This window comes from Drosophila nasuta, chromosome 2R (genome assembly GCF_023558535.2).
Source record: "Drosophila nasuta strain 15112-1781.00 chromosome 2R, ASM2355853v1, whole genome shotgun sequence".
Lineage (NCBI taxonomy): Eukaryota > Metazoa > Arthropoda > Insecta > Diptera > Drosophilidae > Drosophila > Drosophila nasuta.
In genome coordinates, this window is record NC_083456.1 from 1207710 (window position 1) to 1220496 (window position 12787).

The 12787-nt window shown below is 37.7% G+C and overlaps 1 protein-coding gene across 12 annotated transcripts in view; it reads left to right on the forward strand.

Annotated features, from left to right (window-relative positions):
• Window positions 1-12787, forward strand: part of LOC132786957 (RNA-binding protein Pasilla) — a 35877-nt gene that overhangs the window by 1200 nt on the left and 21890 nt on the right. For 7 of the 12 annotated variants that reach the window (XM_060793744.1, XM_060793751.1, XM_060793752.1 and 4 more), the window contains exon 2: window positions 2793-3074. The exons of 3 other annotated variants lie outside the window; for them this stretch is intronic. Coding sequence is in view for 1 of the 9 variants with exons in the window: in XM_060793763.1 (XP_060649746.1) it covers window positions 3053-3074 (22 nt within the window). In the remaining 8 variants the exon portion in view is untranslated. Of the gene's footprint in view, window positions 1-2756; window positions 3075-9300; window positions 9424-12787 lie in introns of those variants that run through there. 2 more of the 12 variants (XM_060793747.1, XM_060793754.1) reach the window with 2 other exon arrangements.

Consider the following 12787-nt stretch of genomic DNA (forward strand, 5'->3'; position numbering starts at 1 on the left):
GTGTTGAGATTTCGATGGATCGAAATTGAATTAACACCACAAATCTATTCGCTGGCCCAACAAAAACAATCACATTTTCTAATATGAATCTGTGCTCTGCTGGCTTCGAATTAGAAGCAGCAGCTGGTACAAGGAGCGAGCATGTGAAAATTATTGGCAAAAACAAACTGCCTCAGCAGGTTTGCTCAGTTTAGTTCTTTTCTGCCCACCTCACCTCACCTCACCCCAGCTCAGCTCAGCTCAGCTCAGCTCAACACAACACAGCTTAGCTCAACTCAGCTCATTCCAATGGTCAAATGTCAAGCTAAAAGTAACACACAACAACACAAAGTCAGTCAGCAGCAGAAGTAGAAGTAGAAACTGCCAACCCAAAGAGAGTACACAAATAATGAGCGTAAAAACGAAAAATTTAAATCAACGAAGTCATATAAAAGTGTGTCAAAGCAGCAGCGCAACCACACTCACACACCATTAAAGTTTCTGCGTGTTAAGTGACTTCGTGTGTGTGAAAATACATGTATGTGTATTTGTGTGGCAAAGCTTTTTCTACTATTTGTTCCCTCTCACTCTCAATATCTGTGTTTCGCTCTATGGTGCTCTCTCTCTCTCCCTCTCTCTCTCTCTCAATGTTGACTTCGCTCAGTGCCCTATCTTTTGCTCTCCGAGTGGCTGCTGATAAAAAGCAGCACACAGCGCGTATACATAATGTATGATTGTATTTTATATAAATGTTTTTCTTTTGCTAACGAGTTTTTCTCGTTATTGTTAAACACACACTCACGAGGTAACATGTTTAGCTAACAAACATGACATCTTCCCTCCTATCTCCTGCCCTTCACCCGCCGACCATCGCGCTCAAAACATATGGCGCGTGAGCATTCTTTACATTCAAAAATACAAACATTTACATTTAAGCAAATTCAAGCATTCATACATATGTACATATGTATGTACATATGTATATGGTATGTGTGTACATATATTTATGGAAATGCATTAGTATTTCGTATATACGAGTTGTTTTTTGTATTATGTCATAAACAATTTGGTTTTGGAATTCAATACAAGTTCAATTTACTCAAGTCAAACGTGGACAAGTTGTTGCGATATTGAAAGCTTTTTAGAGGCACAGGAAATGCAAAAGTTGCCCCCAAAATGTCCGCAGCTTCGGACTCTGTGTGTGTGTATGCATGTGTGTTGGTGTGCAGCAGTTTTCCGAGGTTTGCATGAAAACCTAGTGCCCTAATAAATGGCAAGAGCACACACACCACCAGACAAAGAGAAGCAGTCGACAAGAGCGAGAGAGAAGAGCGAGAAAGAGAGAGATATTAATAAATAACAAGTGATAGGCAACTGAGAGCACTTTGGAACGAAAGATAGCTCACGAGTGGCGTCAAAACTGAGAGCACCTAAACACGTACATACAGATAGATATATCTAATACATACACAAATGCATATGTCATAAAATATAATTGAAATAAATTTTAAAACAAACAGGCCACAGCGCAATTTCAGTTCAATGAAAAATTAGAATTTGAGGGGAAACAGCAAATCGGAATCTGCTTAAATTCAATGTGAGCTTCGAAATGCGCGCGAATTGATAGATACGCATATAATGGCAGACTGATTTGATTTGATTTGATTTAAGAAACACGTGTACGTGGCAACATTCATACATACATACATATGTACATACATATGTACATTTTACGACGTCATCTGCTGTATGTACAGCTGAGAGCCAGATGATTGATAAGAGAAACTTTCTGCTGCCAAAAGTTGAATTGTGTTGTAGTTGTGTGATCTAGGGATATATGTACATATGTATGTACATATACAATATTTGACTAGTGCATGTGCATACAATAACAATGTGTAAACAATACTTTTGTTCATATATCGAGCAAACTCGATATAACGATTGGGTGATGTTGATCAAGCCAAGCTAGTGTTTTTTCTAATTCTAATTTGTGTGTGTGTAAGTGTCAATGTAAAGTTGATTTTCAGGCCAAATCGATTGATTTTGTTGAAATATGGTAGAGAATAGTCGGCTACGCGCCATCTTCGTTTGCTAAGTGTGTCGATGCCAGAGAACAGAACAGAACAGAACAGAAAAGAGAAAAGTATCGAGGACTCTTCACTGCGCAAGTCCGTTTACGTTTATAAAATCCAACGGCATCGTGCCAGTCCACATCATTTTATGGCGTTAGATTCAAACGTGAGGCGGAGCCGAGCACGCAGATTCGTCGCCAGACGCATTCGTAAAAAACTGTGAAAAACAACAAAAATATCGGCGTATTATATTTTAAATTATTGCATTTGCCCAGTGTTTGTGCCTTTGCAATGTTTACACGTTGATAAAACGAACTCTTACTTAATTTAGACTCCGTTTTAAGATATTTAGACGCCTTGTGCTAAGTCAGTGCATTTCGAATTGCTATGCAAACAAATTTGTTGATTTCCAATAATTTTGACTATCGAGTGTGCGTGCGTGTCTCGTGTTCGTGTCCCGTGTCTCGTGCTCGTGTCTCGTGTTCGTGTCGATTTGCTGGATGCAAAAAAGTTTGGGTTTATATAACCAATTAAATGCATTGAATTTTTACTAATTATATGTCTACTATATGTGTGTCAGTGAGTGACCATTAAAATTAGTGATAACAAGAGATGCAACAACAACAACAACAACAGCAACAACTACTACCACTACAAAATTAATAACACTAATTATAATAAAAATAGTCACACGCTTTTTGAGAGTAATATCAATAATATCAACAAAAACAACAACAGCATCAACTATATCAACAACAACTCGAACCCCAAGAACACCATCAGAAAAAATCGTGTGTATAAAATGAAATATTATTAATACAAGACGATTATAATAAAATTAGACGCAAGTGTATACCTAAGTAACATTTGTTAACCACTATAACAGAAAAAGAAACTAACGCTTTGCATAAACAAATAAGAATTAACGGAAAACAATAAAATAAAACTGCAACATATATAGTACATTTATAGAACCGCACTCGATAAATTGCAGCTGTATGCACGACTCCTTGCAAAAAGGTGAATATAATTATATGTCCATATACAATACATACAAGTACTACATACAATATATGTTAAATAATTTCAATTTAGCACAGTCAGAAATGATATGAAAATGGTGAAATTGATTCTACAATTTAGGTGCCAAATACGTACTTCAGTTTCTTTGTCTCTTCCTATACATATATGTACGTATATAAATACATACTTACATATATGTACATACATATGTCAATGCATAAGTAAATATATATATGATCTTATACATATATATATATATATATGTATATATAGTTGTCTGTATTCCATTTCGTGCTCATCATTTAATAATCTAATCAAATTATGCATACGAATGTAATACACAAATGTGTATGTATGTAGGTACACGTATGTATGTATGTATGTATGTGTGTATGTGTGTATGTCCACATGCCCAACGATCTGAGCTAATCAAAGTCACTCCTAGCTGTGCTCGGCTGAGTAGCTTCCTCTCTGCCCCTATTTCAACTGCTTCTAGTTTCTCGTTTGTTAGTCTAGTTCGCTAATTCACTCGTGTGTTGTCAGACCCCAACACTTGATTCTCTATATATTGCTACTGTTGCATCTGGTATTGCTGCCGAATTGTTATTGTTGTTGTAAAATGCAAATTGGAATTAAATTGTTTGTTGTTTGTCGTTTTGTTTCACTTATAACTGCCCTCTACTCTTCTCTAATCTTTCTTTGTGATATATGTTCCACTTTCCACAATCCACATTCCACATTCCATATCACACGTCGCACGTCACACATCCCATTCCCAATTCCATTTTCACGCCACTTGTTCCTCATCTATCGCATGTTGCGTAATCAGTAGAATTGCTCCGAGAAAGCGCTTCACAACAACTGACACAACCCACATTTACCAGAGCAGGGCTTTAATTAGGCGAAGGTAAATGAGCACTTCCCTAGAACAGACCCAGTAGTCAAAATCGAGATCGGGATTAGAGAATGATGATTTCTCCTGTCTTCTGTCCGAGTAACATCCTAACATGGTCAAACTATTTACATGGCTTATGTAAACTAGTTGCACACTAACCTTTTCTTGCATATGTCACGTTGTTAAACTATTTGGCAACAGACAAAAGACTTGACACCATTAGGAGCTACCAATTGATTTACGGGGCCAAAGCGTGAGCTTTCTAAAGAGTGGTTTTTATACCCGATGCCTTAAAGTACACGAGTTTGATCAATTAATAGGAATTGCAAATATATGAAGGATGAGGAATACGAGTGTACTCCATTTTCCCTGGCTTCTTGTTCGCTCAGTTCCTACAAAAACAATATTATGTTAGAAATGCAATCTGGATAATATATTTATTTTATTCAGTTTTTGGAAATATCGATTTGATTCGATTATATTCTTGTAAAATGCCTACAAGTGAAATTGCAATTAATTGAATATGTTAAAATGGTTCTACTCAAATTCAATTTCGCTTTGAGTCGGATCAATTTGTTTGTAATTAAGTGGACGATTAAAGTTGTTCATCTTAGATGTTTTGTTTATGCCTTTTCTTTTAATTGTCCACTAATTGAATCAGGTTCTGTAAAGGTGATTACACATTTTATATTATCATTTAAATCATATGTCGTTGTGAAAAGTGATTGTCAGACATACATACATATGTACGTAGTAAATAACTGACAAAAGCATCGAACGGCATCGATGATATATATTTAAAGGGTTGCAGAAACCTAAATTATTGTCAAGCGGAGCGTAATTGGGTTGACATAACTAAGCCATAGTTACTTACTATATGTATGTATTTTCTTGCCTTTCGCTCTTTTGGCAATTGGGGCAAATAGGAATGAAAACACAAAATGTTTACTTTTAATTTAACGGCAATTCGATCTTAGAACTCTTAGAAGACAATAGTTAGCTGCAAGGTCGGGTAACTGTCGCGACATTCATTTGCATTCACATTTTAGTTCTTCAACATGGTAGCTGTTCCCTAAGGACTCTAAAAGACAAGATATATGTACATAGTCTAGAATTCCAGATACCTTAGAATATACAGGTACAGGAACATAGTCCGAATTATGTATGGCTGTCGATTCTAAAAATGGTGATATATTATTATAAAGTTCGCCCACAGCATCATCACCAATACATGATGTATGTATGTATATGTACCTCACAAACTAAGTAGTGCTTGATGATAGATTCAAATAAAAGGCTTGCTTTTCTTTCTTGACGCTTAGCCGTGCTGACTAGGAGGCTGTGGATAGTGATAGTAGGGCTGCGGAAATTATTTATGGATAATTCCTGAATTATTTATGGATAATTCATAGACGCACCTCTTGCCCAGAGCACTTGATGCCTGGAGCAGCTCAACCTGCTAACCACACAAGTGAAACCGCTTCCGCCGTCGGACTCCTACTATACACCTACGATACACAATTACAACAACACAAGAGTATTGACAAGGCGACCCAGCGACATAGTTTCGGGTTGTGTTGTGTTGTGTTGTGCTTTGCTTGTCACAGTAATTTGCATACACACATGCACGAGTGCACACACGCACACACACACACACACTCATAAAGGTTCCAGCTTTATATGCTGCCCAGCAGCCTGCAGTATTGCTGGCGTCGTTGTCGCATTCTCTGCCGCATTTCCAATCCCCGATGCTAACGCCGACGTTGCGTCGTCGCCATTGCTCGCTTGGCCTAATTGTGCGCTTATAAGTTAGTTTTCGTGACGTCGAGAAGGCAAGCAAGCAGGGCAAATTTAAATGCTACGCGGTACTGTGCTGGTTGGTGCTTTTCGTCTATTGGAGCTGAGCTGACAATGTGCATGTTCTGCGCAGTCGTTCTTTCTCTCTTCTCTTCCATTTCGTCTCGCTCTTTTCGACTGTTCTTGCTCTCTTAATCTCAGTTGCAGTCTGCACTCTCTTGCTCGCTTGCTCTGGCTTTATTCGTCAGTTTTTGCGAGTTGCTGCATTTTGTTTTCGCCTCTGCATATTTGCCATACCTTGAGTATATTCTCTGTTCTTTTTTTTTTTGATTTTGATTATCTTTTTTTTGCTTTCATGCCTTTTTGAATTAAGTTAACTTTTGGTTTTGCTTGTCGAATAATATTTCGATGGCATTGCCGCTTTGGTAATTTGTTTGTTGTATTATTTCTCTTGCCCATACATATCATACATACATATGTACATACATATGTATTACGTAGCTTAGCCTTCACCTATATTGAGCTGAACGATCAAATTGGTTGACCCTTGCACAAAATATGTTGGTTGGCAGTTTTGTATGCATCGTACGTACATATTTATGAATCGATGTATGTATATACATATGTGTACAAAATACTCATTATAATATTAATGACACCCATAAAGAAGGCTAAATCAGCTTTGCCATTGGCCCTAATCAAGAGTGTGTTTGCCCCCAAGTTGTCAGTTCCTACATTCGCAAACACATACTTAAGGCACATACATATGTAGCGTACATACTTACATACATACATATGTATTATGCAATAGGCAATCAGTGGCTGATATAAAATTCTAATTTAATTTACTTATTAATTATTATAATTTGGTCACTAACAGCTCATGGTGATGACACTGCGTTCATCTTCAATTACTCCACGCTCTAAGGCGGTGCATCATTTTTAAGTCTCGTAGGGAAGCGACACGAATAAGGCCAGCCTCTTCATTTATTTATGAGTATGTGTGTGTGTATGTGTGTGTGCACATATCCTTGGTACATACTCTTACTCTGGCAGACATATAACGGACACCAAATCGACATGCTAAACAAAAGACCTCTGAGCCGAGTCAAAGAAATCTAAAGCCAAAATCCATGGCAACCAAGCGATTTAAGTCAGGAATTTAAGATGCAGAGTAGCTTAGCAACTATGTATGTGTCTGACTAGATGAGTTGACGATCCTGGCAAATCCGCTTAATTCACTAGTTACATTTAAGAGTGTGTGTTGTATGAAGTAAGGAAAAATCTGCAGCGACGAAAATAGTGTAGGATATAGGGGAAAACATGCCGCTGTTTCTAGGGCAGGGATAAGGGCTTGCAGTGAGCATAAATTATATGAAGAAAGGTTGTAAACAGGCAGTCGCCTAAGGAGGAGACCGAGGTGGAGGCAGAGTTTGAGTACAAACACTCAAGCTGAAGAACCACTTTCGACTCTAAGTACAGAGTACAGGGCTCAGGGATTGGAAGTTGGGGTGGCAACCTGGCCACTTATTTGACTTCAATAGACGTCGACGACGACGACGACGACGTCAAATAAGGTTGGTTGATGACACTGCCTGGTTGTCAGTATTAATATACATATCTCATCCCACTTGTCTGCGGGATGGAATATGAACCCTTCACTTGCGGATGCTGCGATTCCTGAACTCCTCAGAGACTACTATGGACTACTATTACGATGGGGAGTCAGTGAGCGTTGTTTGTTCCTAATTCTATATATCGCGTGCTTCGTTTATTGATTTTCGCTTTCATTTTTCATGTGGCATGCGAAACAAGGCGAAGCGAGGCACCAGAATTCAGAGCAAACAAAGAAAACAATGAAAGCAAAAATAACTGCTTACATATGCGAGCTGAGTTCTTTTTTTAGGAGCCAGGACACTGGACGAGAGAAAACATGAGAGCCGAACTACTCGTATACAAATTTATTTCCCCAACTCACGAGCCTCCGAGCACGTGCCGACAAAGTCAACGAGGTCGCCTTCAATTGCTCGCACTCGCTCTCTCTCGTCTTCATTACCCTTATCGTCCTGTGTCCTCTGTCCACTGTCCACTGTCCACTCTCCACTGTCCTCTTTCCATTGCCATGATTCTTGCAGGCTCATTCATTTTTGGCGCCTCCTTAAGTATGCAAAGCCAATGTCCTTGCCAGCGGCACGTTGTCATTAATGTCGCGCCAAGCAGCGTGCTGCAAACCCCTTTTGACCCTCCCTTTTCTCTTCGCTCAAAAACAAATTCATCCTTCTGACATCTGTGAATTTCTGTTGTGTTTCGAGCTGCATTTTCAATTGATTGACGTGATCATTTGTTGACGTCTACAAAAGTCCAAAACTTATCACAGGTGTTTTGAAATATATCAAAGAAAACTGTGGAGCACTTGTTGAAAGGTTGCATACAAATAAGTTGCATTCTCGTTTGTTTCGACTTCTTTGTGAGCCAAAGTCGAATACATCTCGATTTATCACACACATGAAAAGTGTGTATTTTATATGTGCATACATATGTACATATTTATAGGAATAAGATGTAACATAAAAACGTTTCGAAATAGAAGTCTAACGGCATATCTGTCAACAGATATTGCTGAGACCACAAAAAGGCGATAAATGACATCCAAATAGACAAACAAAGCGATATTTTAACAATTGAGCATCCGTTTTTATTTGTTATGACTTGTGTCAGCAGATTAGTATCTCAACAAGGGAAAATGTTATATTTTGTACCCCGAATACTCGATACCCTTAGAGATATGTGATCATACAAGATTCTCAGAGCTAAATAGTTTCATCTCGTTACTGTGATTTCATAGATTCATTGAGTTTTAGGCTGCTTCAATGATGATGGTCGCTTATCAGCTATGTGGCAGCGGCAACCAGTAGAAGAGCAGGAAAATCAAAACAAATTTTTGGGGTGAAAGATATCATGGGCCTTAGTTATAACTAAAATCGAATATCTGATATGTAGAGTTGATTGTATTTTCAAATTTGCTGTGATAAAAATGTGAATTATTCATTTTCAATATTTCAACATTTTCAGAGTATAATAAAAACTATTTACTGATAACACAGCACAGTAAATACTCATAGTGTCGGAGAGTCGCAGATGCTCTCAGATACGACATACGAGTACTCACACACTCAATATATTTTAGAGAGAGCGGCTGAGCAAACACTTTGCCAACTGTCAACTGCTAGATAAATTATCTACAAACTAGGGCAGCTACACTCCTGTTGTTCTGTGGCTCTCTTTAGCTCTCTCTCTCTTTCTCTCTCTTTCTTTGTCTGGCTCGTTCATTTGTTGCTCTCCCTTGTTCTCTTGGTCCCTCGTTCTCCCCATATGACCGCTGATGCTCGTATGGCTCTCAGCCAGCCTTTGAGAGTGTGTGGACGTGTGAGTGCATAACGTTCGCTTGAAATCCATTTCGTTTTTAATTGTTGCCAGTTTTTGAAATTAGTTGAATTCGATTTTCACGGACCCGAGTTCGCCTCGCCTCGCTTCGCCTCTAGAGAAAATTTAGCGTTTAACGAATGCGGTTGTAAAACATCGTCAAGTTTCATGTTACAAGTGCACTGTGCAGTTTAATTGGACACAAAACAAACCTCAAGCCGTGATATCAATGTGAGTGGCAAGTGGCAAGTGGCAAGTGCCAAGAGACACAAGCCCTTGAGTGTTTTATGCAGCTAACAATTAGTTAAATGAGCCCCAAGTGGGGTTCGCTGGTGATTGCAGCACCGCAACAAATAAGCAAAATATGTCTGAAATATGTGAAAACGTTTCTGTTCTTATCGGCGATGCAACATATAAGCTCTCAAAGGGATCGATCTGAAAGCGAACTACTCGATCAGGCCTTCTCTTTTGGATGCTTTAGATTTGCTTTTACATACATATATACAAATTATGAGTGGGACAAATTGTGGGACTTGTTTCTTCAGCTTTTGCTTTGGATTGCTTCGGCGACTGCTTTAGCTGTTTCCTTCGCTTGCTTGTATCCTCTTATCAACGTATGACATATACATATGCAGAGGAATCGGTTTATATACGCGTTTATTTACACACATACACACCCATACATTCCACTCTACAAATAAACTGAAAACACTTATCGGCTTTGCCAGCGTTGGAGTGATAAGTGCGACGGCGCTCGTCGAGATAAGATGGACTGCTTTTCGTACGAAGCGAGTACATAAGAGTTTGATAAAAAACAATTTATAGTTTACACACTCATGTACGAGTACTATGACTCTATGCAATGAAAGAGCGGGTATGGTGACAATCACATTGAGAGTTCATGTTCATTTGCAGATTTATTAAGGTCATGCTGAAGTTTTATTGGGCTCAAGCGCAGCTGAAGGTATCAGCGATATATTTTTATGTATTTTTTGGGTATATTAATATGGTATATTTTTAGACTATGGTTTTATTGAAAATGGGTAGTTGGCATCTCACAGTAGAGCATACTCGACGTTCTATATTTCTGTTTTCTTGAAAATGTGTACCGGGTATCTCACAGTCAAGCCCACTTCTTGATATATATTTATTTCTTTTTTTATAATTATAAAACCTAACAAGTTTAATAAGTTGATTTGTGACCTTCAAATATATTTTGCTATTCTCGTTTTTGAATGCTGTGACTGAAATGCACTTTTCATTAAGAAAAAAGTGCAAGATACCTCGGCCACAGCTGTTTCGTATTCATCACCATTAACCCATTTGCAGCTGTAGTTTATTGATGTGTCGTTCAAACCGATGCCAAATACTCTTTCGCTTAAATCTTTGCAATATATTTATCTTTTGACTCTCTTAATATATTCTTCCAGTAATAATGGAAGGTAAACTAAACAGGCCTTTACATAGTAATATTATTATTTCGCTCCGAAAAATAATTCAAATAAAAAATTCTGCTTCAATTAATCAGGTTTAGAAGTCCTCCAAACAGGGTTTGGCTGCATTTCTTATATATTTTGTGAAACACACGTAGCCACAATGTTATTGAAATGACTTAAAGATTAAAGATTAAATACCTAAAAGCCATGTAAAGGTTTTTCTGATTTCATTCAAATTAAGGACAAATGTCAGAAATAGGTAACTTATGTAATGTTGAGCGATCGTGTGATATCCTAACTAAAAAAGGGTTCTTTAGTTTAATGTTAATGCGTCACTTTGGAGTACAGAAAATATTGCAATATTTTAAATAGCAAATTGAGTGAAAGTAGGGCAATAATTGTTTATGGCTTGTGACATATATTAAGCCTCTCTTAATGGTCTAACGGACGTCGTATTATGTGTATTTGTATGCATTCAAACATTAAGTGATTTTACTGGATGCAAAAGGGACCTTGAAGAGGGCTTGGAGCAAGCAATGTTAGAATGTCAGAGCGTGTCAAGAATACTTTTCACATCCAAATTTCTGCTGCTAGAATATTTCATTTATAAAAAACTGCATTTTGTTAGTGCCCTATCTAAGTATATATGTACATATGACTGTATGTATATAGGTATACGAAATGGGGAATTTAACTAAAATATCATTAAATTAATTGAATTTCCAAACGCGCAAAAGCAACTGGTTGTCGCGCCTCGTTACTTGATTCTAAAAACTGAATTATTTGCTGCCTAACAAAAAAAAAAGAAAACAAAACAAAACTTGTTCTGCGATCAGTCTGTATGTCTAAAAATTGTTCACTAGTTTTTGCTTTCGTTGATTACTAATTTTCGAAGTGAATGCAAATTTTGTGTGGTTTTTGGGTTGTCTGTCGTGACAGGTGCCATAAAACAAGCGAGCAAAAAGCGAGAAAAACGTAAGCGTAAAGCGAAAAGCTCAAATCGTGAAGACCTGAAATATGTTTGCATATCTATTCGAATAAGCATCTCACACAGTAGATATTGTAGATTCTCCTATATGTAGGTCTGCTTGCGTATCAAAATGTCTGCTTGACGAACACCTTGGCAATTTGGCTCTTCATCTTCATCTCCCTCTCTCTTTCTCTCTCTCTCTCTCTCTCTCTCTCTCTTTTGTTTTCCATGTCTGCTTTCTCAACATCAGCAGTTGTTGTAGTTGTCGTTTGCCTTGATGTGTTGTTTTGTGGCGTTGCCATCTCGTTTATTGCTTATTTTGCTTTGCAGTCTACGCTGCTCAGTGGACAGAAATGTATTTAATGGTCAAGGTCGTTTGTTGTCAAACACACACATTCACATTCACACATTGACATGCACACGCAAACCTGCACTCCGAGTATTCATATTATTGTGGTCGGTACTCGGAGCAATAGAATCAACAACAGCAACAACAACAACAACAACAACAACAACAACGTCAACCTGCGCGATCAAAATATTTGTATAATTAAACAGCATTTTAATAAATAAATTCGCTTCTCTTGGCTTATTGTTGTTGTTGTACTGGTTGTTAGTTGTTGTCACATATTTAATTAGCAGTGAAATCATAAAAAAGCAATCTATGCTTAATCAGTTTGCAAATTGTGATTTTCATTGTCACGTGCGTGAAATCAATGAAACTTCAAATTACACAAAATCCTACAATTCAATATCCACTTACTAGACTTTCGTCTAGACCCCAGGGGCTATGACATAATAGCACACAGACACTGGGGAAGATGTGCGTGTGTGTGTGTGTGTGTGTGTATACTGTGTAAGAGTACTGTAAGAATAGTAGGCATTGATTTGATAATTAAAATAAATTAAACTACTCATATGATATGAATGCTGTTGTTTTTTGCATTATTATTTGATGGGTGAGAATTCTTCATATTGATATATCCCAATCTACACACATAAAACAGACAACTGTACACAGAAAACGGAGACGGAGACGAAAAAGAAGAAGAAATTACGAATGTCATCGTGCTCATGCTTTTTTCTTGCTTATAACAATTGTCGTCTTACTGCATTGTTCACTGCATTGCCTGCCTGGCCCATGTCTTCCATTTCCTGCCAAATATCTTTATCGCCTGTTGTTTTATGC